General features: G+C 48.0%; 1 protein-coding gene across 1 annotated transcript; it reads right to left on the minus strand.

Annotated features, from left to right (window-relative positions):
- Nucleotides 1-389: 389 nt before the first annotated feature.
- LOC115636258 (solute carrier family 25 member 33-like) lies at nucleotides 390-16,714 on the minus strand. Its single transcript, XM_030536155.1, has 7 exons — nucleotides 16,600-16,714; nucleotides 7,084-7,260; nucleotides 4,474-4,551; nucleotides 4,046-4,146; nucleotides 2,371-2,437; nucleotides 1,835-2,118; nucleotides 390-1,740 (listed from the first exon to the last, which is right to left on the minus strand). The coding sequence occupies exons 1-7, from the start codon at nucleotides 16,638-16,640 to the stop codon at nucleotides 1,544-1,546; spliced, it is 945 nt and encodes a 314-aa protein (XP_030392015.1). The 5' UTR covers nucleotides 16,641-16,714; the 3' UTR covers nucleotides 390-1,543.
- Between the last annotated feature and the right edge of the window lie 562 nt (nucleotides 16,715-17,276).

Raw genomic sequence — 17,276 nt, forward strand, 5'->3', positions numbered from 1 at the left:
TTTCATTGTTGTCATTTGAAGTTTATTCTTGTCTGATGCAAAAAAAACAAACTTGCAGCTTGTGTTGCTTTGTAAAATTGTCAATAACCCTAAATGAGTGAAGGAAGGAGGGAACGAGGTGGATTTTAAAATAAAAGGATTTAAAAAAAAAAAAACAGACTCAAGGCCTTTGGGATTCTTCATTCTGAGGGGCAGGGGCTGGAATGGGTGCTTGAAGGGCAGCACTTAACCCTATAAGTCCTCTTGACTGGCAAAATGGCATGATTTTCCAAACCTCCATTGAGGTACCTGGAAAACCACAGGCATTTTGTCCAAGGCAGGGCCTTAGTTTTAGGCAGTCTGGTCCCCCTGCAGGGGGTTCAAGGAGGTTGTGGGATTAGTCCCTCAGATACAGACAAATTTGATGTTTTTAATTTATAGTCTTATTTTTTCCATACACTTAGTGTATTAACAAATCCCTCAACTTCAACACCTGCATCCACCCTCTAAACGACATTCACAGGCACAGAACAATATGTTTCACACACCAGGCATACAGCTTGGTTCTTATATCTACTATTCCTCATGTCTCAGTACCTCCCGTAGAGGAAGGCAGAGCTTGGCCCCTACAGAGAACTGACCTGAGAGAGGAATAGATGGGGTCTATAGTAACACAAGCTGCCCAGGCCAGAGCTCCCCCTGCCAGGATGCATCCTACTTCTCTTGATACATGGGGCTGCGTTCTAACATCCTGCCCTGACCTCTCTTTAAAGGAGGGGATAAAGGCACAGTTAATTGTTCAGCTGTATGATTCTTTCCATGGGTGTTTGCTCCCTGAAGGAGATGATGTAAGATGCCTGCTAAGTACCACGCATCCTAGTTTGGATCAGGTTTGGAGAATCCTTTAAAAGAAGACAGTGTAGGGGCTAGGACTCTGTGCAGAATCCTAGTGAGTGGCTGAAGGCCATATCACAAGATCTCTGCTTGCTGCATAATTTCCTTCAGATTTGTTTACTCCCCCTATTCACTGACTACATATCCAGCTATGCCCATAGGCCAGGCCCAAGAAGAATGGAGCTCCTGGGGCTGTTAATTATACATGTATTTTCTAGTGATGGGGATGACCAGCCAGGGACACTGGAAGGGCTGAAATATGCATTTGCTTAATTGGCATCCTGCCTCGTTTTTTTTTTAAATGTAATTATAATTAATTTATCCTCCTTTATCCTCTTTGCCCACTGAACTCCATGCCCTTGTGCTTTGCACTGGGAGCCCCCACTGCACATATTCTAGCTGGTTTATGCCACCTCAGAGCATCAGACCAGTTACACTTTCTGGAGGTTGATGCTAGAGGTCACGCCCCATCCAGAACCACCGCTCTGGCCTGAGAACACTGTAACCTGTCAGCAGACTGCCACACACAAGGTCATCACCACACAGACCTCCTGCTACAGAGTGACCAGCACTACCTTGTGGAACAGGAAAAACATGTCAAGTCACAAGATTTTAGCTCTCCTGTGCACAGCCAGCAGCCTCAACAAGGGGCTGGTGCATTTGTGCAGGGTCACACTTTGGTGGCCAAGTGGATGATCAGTTCATAGGTAGCCATCATGATGGCTGTGTTGGGGATCTGGCGCATCATCTGGGCCAGGAGTCCTCGGTACAGAGCCAGGGGTCCCTCTTCTTGGACCACCAGCCGTAGGGTCTGCATAAAGGAGCGATAGCGGGACCCTTCTTCCCGCAACCGTGTCCGGACAACCTCTGGGAAAACAAAGGGATGGGATGTTAGCAGTCACCCTCCAAGCCAGGCCTCTCCCAGCAGGAGGGTGTTGGAGGGGAGGATGGAGCTGCTCACCATGTGGGTATGCAATACATGAGGCACATGTCTTGGAGATGGCAGCAGCTGCCATGAGTCCAAAGAAATCATGGCTGTTTGGTGCAAGTGCAAAGGCTGTTGGGAGGAATGGCTGCTGCTCTCTCAGCTGTTGTTTCAGCGCCTCATAGATGACAAAATGGATGACTGTCTCGGAGACTCCAGCATAGGAGGCACTGATTCCACGGTAAAATCCCCACAGGCCCTCAGTGCGGTACACTCGTATGGCACACTGGAGAGCGTTACTGTGCTTCTCCTCCCTTGCCCTGCAGAGATCAATGGGGGGATTAGAATCACCCACACACAACTCTGCCACTGCCCCTGAATACTGATCAACAGCACATCCCCCACCCTGCCAAAACACACATACCCCTTGTTATTCCTGGCCTGGGTACCTCACAGCTGTGTTTGGAAGCTCACTAATAACTGCTACTTTTCCAGTTTCCTGAAAGCACACATTCTGTCAGTGGGTCACACCCAGCCCCATGCAGTCTGTGTGCATGCGCTACCTTCCTTACCTGGCTTCCAGCTGCATCCTGGTTTTCACCAGCCAGATGGGATTGGTAAGTGTGGCAGAGGTGACCCCTAGGAAGTAGAAGATCAGAGGTCATGACAGGTACCAGAGTGGGGCTACAACCGTGCAGACAGTTTGTGGGGAGTTACTGGTGAGTTAGCTCTTTGTATGCTAGTTAATCTGCAGCTGTTTACCAATTTGAGCAGAGCTTGGGGGTTCCTTGGAACTGCTCTGCTGGGAATGAAGAGTTCTAAGGTGAAGCCTGTTTGGCTCTCCTTCCCCTTACTGGAAGCCACCCCTCCTATGCACATCTCTGTATTTGGCACTGGGCAACCACAGCTGGAATACTGTGTCCTGCTCTGGTGTCCATAATTTAAGAAGATTGATAAATCGGAGTATGCTCAGAGAAGAGCCAGGAGAATGATTAAAGGATTAGAAAACTTGTTTTACAGTGAGTGACCCAAGGAGCTCAAGCTGATAAGCTTAATAAAGAGTAGGTTGAGGGTGACTTCATCACAATTTATAAGTATCTACATAGGGAACAAATGTTTAATAATGGGCTCCTCAGTCTGGCAGAGAAAGGTCCAATGGGTATAAATTGAAGCTAAACAAATTCAGATGGCAAATAAGGTGCAATGATCATGAGGGTAATTAACCACTAGAACAATTTAGCAAAGGTCCTGGTGAATTCTCCATCACTAACAATTTTTAAATCAAGATGGGACTTTTTTCTAAAAATATGTGTTCTAGGAATTATTTTGGGGACATTTTGGCCTGTATTACGCAGGAGGTCAGATGAGATGATCACAATGGTCCCTTCTGGCCTTGGAATCTATGAATCTCATAGGCCTTTCATTATAGCCTCATTTCCCCCACCCCTGGTGTCTGGAACCAGAAAGAAGGAGGCTGAACCTCGAATGAGAGGCAGGAAACAATGAGACTTGCTGAGAATGGAGGGTGTCATTAGAGAAAGGGAAGACAACAGAAGCAGGAAAGGCAGTGGGACTGCTGAGGTTGTGTGTAGGGATTAAGTTACCTGGCTCCCCTGTAGGTAGCCCTGTTTCCCAAGGCAATCAAAGAGCTAATGTAGTGATACTCAGACTGAGGCTTGAGAGCCACAAGTGTCACTGTAGGGTCTCCTGCAGCTCTTTGCAGCGCATGATATTAAAACACTGATTTAATTATTAACCAATCAGGATGCTTTTATTAGATTATTAACCAATTGTGGTCGATAAAATAATAATACTGGGTCACTCATTTTGCTGTGAGAATTATATCTATCTTAAAAAAACTAAATATTTCCCATCGCACTGTTTAAATATGAATCTACAGCACTATAGTAAATTAAATGAAGTGGCTTTTTTGGGTAATGTTGATCACTAATTTGGCTCCTGAACTGCATTGAGGTCTGAGTATCACTGGGCTAAGGCCTAGACCATTGACACTGAACAGCGACTTCAGGTGAATTAAGAGAGGTTGTTGTGTTTCACTGACCTTGGAAACTGCTGCAGCAGGATGGGGTGGGAGAAAGAGCTTCAGAAGGAATAACAAAGAAATGAGGTGATTATGTGAATGAGAATGGCCTGAACAGTGACACCAGATGGTCAAATCCCCTCATGTTTACAGGGATCCCAGGCTGAATGGGCCCTGTGGTCTAATCTGGCATGGGAGAAGCTCACCTGCACAGACTGCTGAGAGCACATGAACTTTCTTGGACTCGGGTACGAAGACAACATTGAGCCTCTCCTTAGCCCCAGCGTAGGCAGCAAAATAAATGGCCCTGGTTGGGGAAGAGACATACATGTGCAGTAGCAATCCACCCGAAAGGAACAACTGAAGCATGAAGGGGCCTTGTTTCCACATAACTTACCCAAGACAGACCTTGCACTGAGGATAACTCAGACAACAGTCATACATGGACACCAGGTGTCACACCAAGCCTCACAAGGCATGGTGAGGGGCCTCCATCGAGTCTCCCCATGGAAGTGCCAGGGACTGCAATGTATCTGGGGCCTGGACACTGTGGTGAGGTGGGGCAGTGACTGGTAAGGACCCTAGGAGAGAGTGTACCCTAGCGAGACCCTATGGGGCGGGGGGAGAGTCTTACCTGGAGGGGGCAACTCCAACAAGGTTGGGACCCAGGCCTCGGAAGAGGGAGCGGACTCCTTCCTTCTCCAGGATGGCCCTGTGGAAGAAAAGAATAAATAAAATCAGAGAAGGAGTGGGACCAGGCTGTCTGCTCTCCTAATCCTCCTCCCCCTCCATTTGTCCCTACCAGCCCTTCACCCTTCTCTACATCTCATTCTCTCTGCATCTCTCCCTGGCCTCCTTCCTCTCACTCCTTTCCACCACATTTCTCTTGCTCCCCTCATTTTCTATTCATCCACTTCTTCGCTCTCCCCTCAGTATTTCTTCATTTCCCCCAATTTACCTGCACAATCCAGAATCTGTTTATTCACCACCAGCTGTGACCTTTGTTCCAGCCCCAGCAGCTGCCTCAGGGCTTCCCTTCATGTCAGTGCTGCACTGGTGCAGCCAGGCGTGGCTCCAGGCCCCACCACACCAAGCGCGTGCTTGGGGCGGCAAGCTGCGGGGGGTGCTCTGCCAGTTGCCGCGAGGGCAGCAGGCAGGCTGCCCTCGGTGGCTTGCCTGCGGAGGGTCCGCTGGTCCACCCTCCGCAGGCAAGCCACCGAAGGCAGCCTGCCTGCCATGCTTGGGGCGGCAAAATGCCTAGAGCCACCCCTGGGTGCAGCCGTGCCACCGCAGCATCTTCACTAAAGCACTACTATGCCGACCGCAGGAGCTTCTCCCGTCAGCGTAGTTAATACACTTTTATGAGAGGCAGTAGCTATGTCGATGGGAGAAGCTGTCCTACTGTCGCAGTTCTGTCTACACCTGGGGTTAGGTCGGTATAACTGTGTCACTCAGGGGTGTCTGATACAGGTCTGTAGTAAAGACCTGGCCTCAGACTCACAAGGTATGTCTACACTGCAATCAGACTCCCACAGCTGGCCCCTGCCAGCTGACTCAGGCTTGTGGGGCTCTGGCTACAGTATAAATCAGGGGTAGGCAACCTATGGCATGCATGCCAAAGGCAGCACGCAAGCTGATTTTCAGTAGCACCCACACTGCCTGGGTCCTGGCCACCAGTCCGGGGTCTCTGCATTTTAAATTTAATTTTAAATGAAGCTTCTTAAACATTTTAAAAACTTTATTTACTTTACATACAACCATAGTTTAGTTATATATTACAGATTTGTAGAAAGAGACCTTCTAAAAACGTTAAAAATGTATTACTGGCATGCAAAACCTTAAATCAGAGTGAATAAATGAAGACTCGGCACACTGCTTCTGAAAGGTTGCTGACCCTTGGTTAAACACTCCAGTTCAGGCTGCAGCCCAAGCTCTGGGATCTTTCGACCATGCAGGGTCCTAGAGCTGAGATTCCAGCCCAAACCTGGACATCTACACTGCAATAAAACAGCTCCATGATCCCAAGTCAGCCAGTATGGACCAGCCATGGGTGTCTGACTGCGGGCCTGGGCCCAGGATTTAAAGGGCTCCTCTGGGCTTCCCGCCGCAGTGGGGAGCTTGGAGGAGCCCTTTAAATCCCGGTCCCAGCCCGGCCACTGGAGCTGCGGGCTGGGGTCGGGATTTAAAGGGCTCCTCTGAGTTCCCCACCTCCCAGCCTCGCAGCAACAGCAGGCTGGGGCCGGAATTTAAAGCCGATGCGGTCCAGCACAGTGTGCTGGCTCTTGCTTACTTTCACCTCTGCCATCAAGGAACGCTTAACTGACAATTGACTTTGGGAGACACCAATCCACATCTGAGCTTTCCTGGGAACATTCAAACTAATATGTAAACAATGGCTTTGGCCTGCAAAAAACGGAATCATTCATGGACATGTGACTTGCCCAGGTGCCTACAAACTCCATCTTGTTGCTGTGATTTTGCACAGGAGAACAATGGGGTTTCTGCACACAAGAGGAAGAATATAAAAGGCCCTGGAAACCTCTCCATTTTGTCTTCAGTTGGCTCAAGGGATGGCCTCACCACCCCAAAGAGATGCCTTAAAGAAACCAGAACAAAGGACAGTAACTACGGGTGTGAGAGTGATTGCTGGACCCAGACTAGGAAGGAGTCCAGTCTGTGACAGAAGCATACTGGAACATCTCTGAGGGTAAGATTTCATCTGTAATCAGTTTCTTAAGGTATTAGGCTTAGGGCTTGTGTGTTTTGTTTCATTATGCTTGGTAACTTACTTTGTTCTGTCTGTTATTACTTGGAACCACTTAAATCCTATTTTTTATATTTAATAAAACTGGGTTAATTAATAAGCAAGAGAGTAAATAACTGATACCTGGGGGAGCAAACAACTGTGCATATCTCTCTATCAGTGTTACAGACGGTGGAAAATTTATGAGTTTACCCTGTTTAAGCTTTAAGTAAAGTAAAACGGATTTATTTGGAGGTTGGATCCCATTGGGAGTTGGCTGTCTGGGTGCTGCAAACAGGAGCACTTCTTAAGCTGTTTTCAGTTAAGTCTGCAGCTTTGGGGCAGGTGGTTTAGACCCAGAGTCTGTGTTGCAACAGATTGGCGTATCTGGCTCAACAAGACTGGCAGGGAAAATAGGCTTAGAGATGGTCTCAGCACACCAGGTGACAGTCCCAAAGGGGTCTCTGTGATCGAACCTGTACAACCCCCTCACCAGCTCACCTCATTAGCTGGAGCACACCAGGGGAGGGTAAGGCTGGACGCACAAACCCTCCATTCAGCCCCTGCAGCTGCACCTCAGGGAGGCAAAGAGGGCGCAGGGCCAATGAGGATGACTGCAGACGTGTCTTCACCACTTCCAGGGGGCAGGTCAGGATGGCTCCAGCTGTACCACCACATCTGGAGAAACAGTGAGGACAGATTGGTGTGAACAAGGGTTACTCCTCAGAAACTGGGAGCAGCAGCTCTGATATCTCCCGCATTGCTTCCCCTGTTATCCAGGCCCTCTGGCCTTTGTCACGTGTGGCCTCTGACTCCAGCACTGATTAACATGTTAGCTCCAACAGCTCCTGGTCAGCCCTGTTCAGGTATCAGCACTTGAGACAAGCTGCGTCCCAAGTCCACGGGGAGGACTCAAACTCATGACCTTTGCACCAGAGCTGTCCACAGCAAATAGCTCAGCTGCCCAGTTCCACCACAGGACTTTGCTGATGATGTCAGCAGCTGACTTAACAGCCCTGAAGAGTGTATGCTCTGCAGGTCCCCAGAGCGGATTCAGTCCCTGTATTAGCACGGCAAGTGTTCCCCCCATCCCACTCAGCACTTTGTCCACATGCCTCAGCTTGCCATCGAGGAACTCTCTTTCAGTCTGGAACCCATTCACTCCTGGGCAATTGCTGAAGCTGCCACTGAAGGAGCCAGTTAGTAACAATTGCACTTGTCTCACCAGGGTCTGGGCTGACACCCACCAAACTCGTTAACAACATAAAAGCCACTAATGGTCATCAAATGGGAAGACTTATCTCACTATTGACCCCTGGGGGCTAGACTGGATCTGGTGCCCTAGAGGTGAATGAGGACAGGGCCTTTCTCCAGTCCCTTTGAGGCAGTCAGACCTCACAACATAAGGCCAGACTAGACTCAGAAAAATCGGAAGGCCCCATAGTCTGTGCCCATGTTTTGTCCATTCAGGGCCTTTGGCCGAGGGCTCTGGTCTAATATAACCAGCCTGGCGGGTTTGCAGCCCCAAAAATTTGTTCACAGAGACAAATTCTAGCTGGTGACCCTGGCCCTTAGTAGTGGTGGGTGGGATAAGGGAGGTTGAGAAGCTGACAGATTTTTCTTGGGATTTTATTTTTAAGTCTTTCTCCAAGTACCTGAACATTTTCCCCTCCACTGTGTCCAAAGGGACATGGAGGGCAAAATTCTAAGCAGAGGTCCCAGGGAGAGAGGCAGCATGATGGGTATTTGAGGTAACAATCTAAGAGAGCTTCAGACTGATAATTATAGAGGAAAAAGTTACCCAGCAAGGTCAGAGCTGGTGTGGGGAGACTCAGAGCAGGAAGCAGAGAACAGCTAATAGGCATCGATAAAGCTGTGTGGGGGTAGAAGAATGCAATAGCAGGGGGTCAGATCTCTATGACTGGAGTTCTGAATAATAGTCTGACACAATCGGTGCAGTTCAGAGAAGCCCCCTCTCCAATCTTGTGTTGGTAAAACTATTTATGTCCTTCACTTCTGGACTCTTATAGTTTGCTGTTATCACAGCGACAGGAAGAGACTCTCAAAATCTATTGCAGTGAACTCCTGCAGTTGAAATGGTTAAAAACTGTAATGACCTCAAATGCCCCACTGTATCAGAACTACACTCTAGCCCTGTCTTCCCATATTATATTTGGCATGATAAGAAAGGTCCTTCGTCAGAGGCTCTGGGCATCTGATGTCTTTCAGTGTCATCAGTCAATATCTGCAATTGTCATCAGTAGCAGTTACAGCTGGCAGGAGCCCGGGGATTGGACACTATTTAGCAAGAGAGCCAGTATCAGGTTCAAAAGGCAACTCTGTGACAAATACTGAGGATCCCAGTTCATGATGGTGTGGAGAACTCAGTTGAATAGCCTGACAACATGTGGGACCCAAAAGAAAGCCCGACCTGGGTCCAATGTCAGATCATTGAGCGTTGTACAGGCTGGAGAGCTCGGAAGTAAATCTTAGGGTATCAGCACAAGGAGTTAAATAGCAAAAGGCACAACTGCAAAAATAAAACCTATCAATGCGTCTATACCAGGGGTCGGCAACCTCTGAGAAGTGGCGTGCCAAGTCTTCAGTAATTTAAGGTTTCGCGTGCCAGTAATAAAATTTACATTTAGAGGGCCCCCCTGACAGAACCCCAGACTGGCAGTAGGCTGAGCGGGGCTGGTGGCTGGGACCCCGGCTGGCAGGGGCCAGTGGCCGGGACCCCAGACGGGCAGCGGTCTGAGCGGCTCGGCCCACTGTCAGTCTGGGGTTCCATCTGCCACCCGCGCTGCCTGTCTCGGGTTCTAGCTGCCGGCCCCTGCCAGCCGGGGTCCTGGTCGCTGGCCCCACTCAGCCCGCTGCCAGCCCAGAATTCCGTCCATTCAGGCGGCAGTGGGCTGAACAGGGCCCGCTCAGCCCACCTGGGGTTCTGTTCACCCAGGTCGGCAGCAGGATGAATGGGGCTGGTGGCTGGGACCCCAGACCGGCAGTCCAGGTGGCAGACAGAACCCCAGACCGGCGGTGGGCTGAGAGGTCTGGAGTTCCGGCTGCCACTCCTGTGAGCCGGGGTCCTGGCCGCCAGCCCTGTTCAGCCTGTTGCTGGCCTAGGATTCCGTTCACCCCGGCAAGCAGTGGGCTGAACGGGGCTGGGATCCTGGCTAGAAGCAGCGTGCCAGTATAAATCGGCTCGCGAGCCGCCTTTGGCACATGTGCTGTAGGTTCCGATCCCTGGTCTATACCAAGTTTAGAAGCCTGAAGGAAAAAGTTAGGTGAACTAGAATGCATGGCCATGGAAGACGAGCTTATTGTCAGAAGCACTACTAAAACACAGATGACTTACAAATCAATGAGATATCACAGTTAAGGCTAAGATTATGTCACAGAATCTGTGACTTCCAGAGATCTCTGTGCATTTTCTGCTTCAGCCCTGCCATGGGCAGCCTCTGCAGCTCCCAGCCACTGTGGGAGGGACCCCAGAGCCGCAACAGGGGTGGGTTCTGGACCCCCCCCCCACTCCCTCCCTCCCTCCCCATTTTGTCACAGTTATTTTTAGTAAGAGTGAGGGACAGGTCATGGGCTTCAGTTAATTTTTGTTTATTGCCCATGACCTTCACTAAAAATTACCATGACAAAATTTTAGCCTTAACTGTAGTACCTGGCTATGACTATATGCAGAGGACAGATTAGGTGGTAGAGAGGAGGGAGCAGTGCTAGACCCAGTAAATTCCACTATGATAAACTAATCTGTATGGATGCAAATCCCAAGACATAGGAATACAAATATATAAGCAGGGTTTCACTCCCTGCCTGCAGATCAGGGAAAGGTTTTTGAGTGCAGTGGTGAGTGAGATCACAGAGGCAACAAAGTCCAATAAAATGCTACTAAATGGGTGATTTCAACTGGTGAAATGTCACAATGGGACACAGTTTAGAGAAGCAAATTCTTGGTACTTTAAAGGATTACTTCTTGGAATAGCTAGTGCTACAGCACACAGGAAGAGAGGCTATTCATAACTTTGCTGTATGTAACCCAAAATTGATTCAAGTAATAAATGTAGTTGAGTCCCTTAATACTAACGACCACAATACCATCCTAAGGGGAGCAAAGATACTAGGAACGTGCATAGTGATGCTGTACTTTAGAAAGGAGGATTTAAAAACAAAAAAGTGAGGAAGCTAGTCAAAAAGGCCACAAGGTCAAAAGCAAAGAAATTAAATTCCTTAGGTGAATGATAGCCCACGTCCAGACTACCCCGCCGTATCGGCGGGTTAAAATCGATTGCTCAGGGATCGATATATTGCGTCTAGTCTAGACGCGATATATCGATCCCCGAGTGCGCTTACATCGATTCCGGAACTCCATCAACCCGAACGGAGTTCCGGAATCGACACGGAGAGCCGCGGACATCGATCCCGCGCCGTCTGGACAGGTGAGTAATTCAATCTTAGATATTCGACTTCAGCTACGTTATTCAAGTAGCTGAAGTTGCGTATCTAAGATCGATTTTCCTCCCCTAGTCTGGACGAGGCCATAGAAGCTGCTTACGCAACCATAAGGGAGCCCCAAATGAAATGCAGATCTGTGTACGGTATAGCTAAATGGCAAGGCTCCAGAAGTTCTCTCAGGGTGCTAAGGACTAGAAGTATATCAGGAACAAAAGATACTCTAACAATAGCATAGCTCCAGTACTAAAGGGGGATGGTAAAATGATTCGTAATTATGCAGAAAAGGCAGAAGTGCTCAATAAATATTTCTGTTCTGTATTTGGAAAGAAGCAGGATTAGGTACTCCTATCACGAGAATGGCAAATACCTTCTAGTCCTTCAGTAACTAAAGAGGATGTTAAATATCATCCACTAGAGGTTTGGGAGTTGCATAGCTATAAGAAGAATCACTTAAGGGATGTAATTTATGTGTGAGGAATGTTCTAAAGAGGGAGACCTCTAACCATGAGAGAGGTCTTCTGCCCAGCACTGCTTTTTCTATACTTCTGGAAGAATGGATGTCCAAGCAAAGCCATTAGAAACAAAAATTTTAACATCAACAGGCCCAGATAGCCAATTCCTTTAGGATACTTGGGTGCAGGTTGAGGACATCTCTCACTCTGAGATTATCTTTTAATAAATTTTTGAACATTGGGGAAATTCCAAAGGACTGGAAGAGTGCTAATGTGCCAAAATTTAAGAAGGGCAAAGGGATAGCCTGGGATACTATAAGCTGGTTAGCCTGACATCAAATCTAGGCAAAATAAGGGAAAAAGAGGATATGGGATTCAATCAATAAAGAATTAAAGGATGGGAATTTAATGTCAATCAACATGGTTTTATGAAAAATCATCTGTCAAATTAACTTGCAATCTCAAAGGATGAAATCAAGTTTGGTTGACAAATGTAACTAATAGTCAGACTTCTGTAAGGCATTTGACTTAGTACCTGAAATTCTGATTAAAAAATTAGCACTGTATTGTACCAAAGCACGTGTTAAATGGATTAAGAACTGACGAACCAACAAATCTGAAAAAGAAGTTATCTATGGGTAAATCATCAAATGGGGGTGTGTGTCTAGTGGGATTCTGCAGGGATTGATATTATTGGCCTGATGCTGTTCAATATTTTCATCAATGTGGAAGTAAATATAAAATCACTGCTGATAAAATTTGCAGATAACACTAAGACTGGCAGTGATGAATAATGAAGACAGGCCAGTCACAGAAAATAATCTGGATTTTTTGGTAAACTGGGCCCATTCAAACAAAATGAATTTTAATACAGCTAGAAAAAAGAATGCAGGCCATGCCTACAGAATGGGGGACTGTATCCTAGAGATGCCATAACTATGAAAAGGATTTAGAGGTCACTGTGAACCAACATCTCTCTGGGAGTGCTTGTTAACAAAAAGGTCTAATATAATCCTAGAATATGTAAACAAGGAAGTAGTCAGTAGGAACGGAGTGATTTTATCTCTGAACATGGCATTAGTGAGACTAATACAGGAATAGTTCATCCAATTCTGGTATCCACATTTTAAAAAGGATGTTGAAAAATCTGGAGAGGGTGCAGAAAAAAAGCCACAAAAATGACTCAAGGGCTAGAGACAATGCCTTATAGTGAGAGACTTAGAGAGATCAATCAAAAAGAAGATTAAGATGCGATTTGATTACAGTGTTTGTACCTTCACGGGGAGAAAATACCAAGTACTAAAGGTCTATTTAATCTAGTAGAAAAATGCCTAACAAGAACCAGGGGCTAGAATTTAAAGCTGGAGAAAAATGCAAATTAGAGCCGAGGCACAAACTGTGATTAACCACTGGAACTAACTACCAACAGAAGTAGTGGATTTCCCATTTCTTGGTGTCTTCAAACCAAGACTGGATGCCTTTCTGGAAGATATGCTTTAGCCAGTTTGGGCTCAATATAGAGGTACGTACGTGTAATAGCATGGCCTGTGTTCGCAAGAGGTCAAATTGGATTTTGGCCTTACAATCAATGAATCGGGTAAGGAGGTTAAGGATATTGTAAAGAAGCAAAGCAGTTTCTTTACCACTGAGGATTTTGGGGTGATATCTACCACAGACCCTGCTCTTTTGTGGTAACAAAGCTGAGGCACTGCCAGAAACTGACGTCTCAAAAGAGAAGATGCTGGAATAAACAGATAAATTAAAGAACAAGTCACCAGGAATAGATGGTGCATCCATGGATTCTGAGGAATTTAAGAATGAAGGGCTGAGTTGTTAATAGGAATATGCAACCTAATTGAAATCAGCTATTGTACTGTTGTACCAATCCTCTGTACCAGGAAAACTGACTGAAATAATAATTATAAACCCTCTGTGTGAACATAAACAGGGACAAACCATCACTGCTTCTGCAAAGGAAAATCTGTTATTGAATTTATCAATAAAATAGCAAATTAAGGAGAACTGGCTGACATAGCTTTCAAAAAGCCTTTATCAAAGGCCCTCACAAGAGGCTGTAAAGGAAAGCAAGCAGCATGGGGTGAGAGGTGAACTTCTGTCATAGAATGGAAACTAAGAGAGAGCCAATTTCTCTTAAGGTTAGGAATGGGCTTCCTTGTTCTATACTAGGATTGATATTGTTTAGTTAATTATTTGGAAAGCAGGGAGGGATGAACAGTGAGGTGGTAAAATTTGTAAATGACAATTATTTAGATTAGTCAAGACTGGAGAAGACTGTGAGGAACTTCAGAAGTGAGGTGAATAGGCAAAACAAAAGTAGATTAGATTCAGGCATGACAAATGCAAGGCAATGCACACTGCGAGGAATCATCTGGATTCCTCCTACACCTTATTGGGTTCTCAATTAACTGTAACCTGGATGTCCTTGTGGTCAATAAAAACCTCTTTTCCATGGGCAGTGGCAATCAAAAATTCCAACAAAATGTTATGATGCAGAGGAATGGGATGGAGAATAATACTGGAGCTATTCCAACACCTTTATAAAAGCAATGAAATGCTCTCACATAGAACAACACTGTGTTCATCTCTGGTCACCCTCTCTGGAAGATGACATAGATGGAACAGAGACAGAGTATAGAGATGGGGAGCAAAAATGATGTGAGCCCTGGAGCAGATTAGGAGGTAAGACTGCAAAGACTAGTTTAGAGAGACTAAGAGGGGATATGATAAAGGTATACAAAATAACAATGGGAACTGAGAGGATAGATGAGGTACTCTTTACTCTCACAATGAAAGGTAGCAAATTGAAAACCAATAAAACACTTCATACATGCATAATTAGCCTGAGGAATTCATGGTTACAAGATAATCAGAGTTCAAGAGCTTAATGGGATTTAAAAAAAGGAGCTGACATTTATACAGATAATGAGAACTCCAGTTACATTAGTAAGGATTAAAACCTCCAGATGTTTGGAAGGGATCTAACCTCTCCCGTTCAGGAGAACAAGCTGACCTCTAGCCATTGGGGGTCAGGAGGAAACTTTCCTGGGGGGAGAGGAGGGGAAGATAGGTTATGCCATCACTGCCCTCTGCCAGGTTTCCTGCCCCTTCCTCTAAAACTTCTGGAACTAGCCACTATTAGACAGAGGTCACTGGACTAAACAAACCATTGGTTGGACTCAATCTGGCAGTTCCCATGAGATACAGTTGCTGAGCTCAGTGAAATATAAGGGCAAACAGAAACAGGATAGCTGAATATATAATAACAACATTTTGCTTTTTGCTGGCACCAGTAATTGGAGCATTACAAAACACTTTAAAACATTAATAATTTAGGTCTCACCCTCACCGTATCAGACAAATAGCTATTTCTCCCCCTTATATAAAAGGGGAAAATGAGACAAAGAGGTGGGAAGGAACTTGTTTAAGGTCACACGGCCGGTCATTGACAGAACTGGGATTAGGTCACTCTCCCCCCACCCCAATCCACCTATTTCCACAGCTGGGAACAAAACCTTGATTCTTGACTCCCAGGCCTCCTCTAGCCACCAGTGACCAGACCTCATTTTCTTCTAATATTAGCCAAGTGCAAAAGCTACAACAAAATGTAAAGCAGAAGCTATGCAGGAATTAGTCCTTTATTTTGCTAATCAGAGGGTTTATTCTTGGGGAGCAGCCAAGATGTCCCTGGACTGAGTATGCTGAGATGAGGTGATCCAGCTCTCAATCCCCGACTCCCCTTAACCTCTGCACCCACACATTTCCTGCTGAATCCAGGTGGGAGATCTACGTGGAAAAACTGGCCTAGCAACCAACCAACCTCACTCTCTAAGGTTCTACACAAGTACAGTCCCAACAACTTGCACAAGGTTAAGCCTGCACTTGAGACTGAAATAGGAGAGTGTAGGTCAGGCCTGAAGGGCATTGCTAGTAACCAGGGCGTGGGGAAGAATAGGATCCTCTGCACTGAACCCTTTAGCATAGGGGTTCTCAAAGTGGGGGTTGGGAACCCTCAGGGGGTGACAGGGTTATTACATGGGGGGTTGCGAGCTGTCAGCCTCCACCCCAAATGTCGCTTTTCCTCCAGTATTTATAATGGTGTTAAATATATAAAAAAGTTTTTCATGTATAAGGAGGGGCTGTTGTGTCCCTAATCCCACCCTGTGCTCCCCTCAGGAGAGGATGGAGAGAGGTGAGATATACAGTAGCAATCACTGAAGGGGAAAAACACAGGATGAGGGTGTACTGTGAAAGTTAGGGAGACTGGAAACTCATGTCCCCATCTGGTCTTGAGAATGGGCAAGTCAGGGCCTTGCAGGGATAACAAGGTTTTGCAGCCCAGAAGCATGGGAGGAATCTGGCACTCAGGAGGGACAGCAGAGAAATACACAAGAATGTACCCCGGAAACAGAGGTCAAAGCATTTGGGAGAGGAATAGGTGAGACAAGTGTGTACCCCCAGAAGCAGGGTTCAGGTGAGGCATGTGGGGGACAACACAGATACAAGGTTTCTGCCTTAAGAGATAGGAAAGCACATATGGGAGACACTCAAGAGAAGGCACAATAAGAGATACACAGTTGAACCTGCCCAGCTGAGAAAAGGAGAACCACCAGGTAATGGGGTGACAGATATAGGGATGGGTGCCTCCTAAATTCCAGTTGATGAGACCATGACACAACCCAGAGAAGGGGCATCCCCAACTCTGTGCAGAATCAGGCACCCAAAGCACAATGATGTCTGCAGCCTGTGCCTGCCTGCAGCTGCCCCAGTAGGTTCTGCTGATTAGGGGAGGGGCGAGAACTGTGACTAAGGGCTCGGGGCAAAGAGGTCTTGAGCCCCATCCCCTGCCACCACCCCCCTCGTCCCCCAGTCAGTGGTGTTGGGGGTTGGGCTCTCCAGTCCCTTCTGGGTCCCGCCTGAGTTTCCTCCGGTCCGGTTTGCTCAAGCCAGGAGCCAGGGCCACGTGCGCAGACACACAACTCCTGCCTTTCCCTCCCTCGTGCCGCGCCGCGGCGGGGCCAGGAACTAGGGGGGCTCCCTGCACTGCAAGGGGGGGGGCCGGCCCGCGAGCCCCGCGCGCGCTCACCCTCCCGCGAGCAGATGCAGCGCCGTGCTCCGATAGTGCATCGCCAGCGCGCGGGGCCTCTGCGGCGCCTGTCTCCGAGCGGCGGGCGCGGCGCTCCTCGCTTCCGCCCGGCGCCGCAGCCCCCGCCTCCCATTGGTCCGCGGCAGAGCCCCCCCTCCCGCTCCGCCGTGACGCAACGGCCGGCCGAGGAACGCGCCCCGCCCGGCGGGAACAGGGTGTCCCGTTCCGGGTCAGGTGAGTGTCCCGCTCGCTGCCGGCCCCGAGCGTGGCTGTCCCGCGCGGGAGGCGGAGAGGGGCGCGCGTGGGGCGCACACCGCGGGTGGGCGGCGGCGGGTTGTCGGGCCGGGCGGGTGTTTCCAGCCTTCGCACGAGCAGTGCAGGTCGGGAACGGGAGGGCGCTGCTGCTGCAGCGGATTCTTGGGGGGGTGGCGTGGGGCGCAGGGGCCGAGACGAGTAGAAGCCGGTGGGGGTTTCCAGCAGGTGGACAGAGGGGTGCAGGCTAGAGGGGGAAGGGCAGTAAAACCGGTGGGTTCCCTGCGGAGCTCATGGGTAAGGCTCCAACATGTCTGAAATGTCCCTGTATGGTTTCCTAGCTTCCTTTCCATTGTCTAAACTCTACCTCCGAGTGAAACGTGCCTGTTGCTGTGTTTCGATCTAGCCATAGCTCCTGCGGAAAG

The sequence above is a fragment of the Gopherus evgoodei genome, chromosome 1 (assembly GCF_007399415.2).
Source record: "Gopherus evgoodei ecotype Sinaloan lineage chromosome 1, rGopEvg1_v1.p, whole genome shotgun sequence".
In the NCBI taxonomy this organism is placed as follows: Eukaryota; Metazoa; Chordata; order Testudines; family Testudinidae; genus Gopherus; species Gopherus evgoodei.

Excerpts from the sequence above, each read along its gene's own strand:
- LOC115636258 (XM_030536155.1), bottom strand. The coding sequence starts at position 16,640 with ATGCACTATCGGAGCACGGCGCTGCATCTGCTCGCGGGAGG. Across the intron at positions 4,147-4,473 it reads GTTGGAGTTGCCCCCTCCAG|GGCCATTTATTTTGCTGCCT; the intron begins GTAAGACTCTCC and ends TTCCCCAACCAG. Across the intron at positions 2,119-2,370 it reads AGGATGCAGCTGGAAGCCAG|GGCAAGGGAGGAGAAGCACA; the intron begins GTAAGGAAGGTA and ends TGATCTCTGCAG.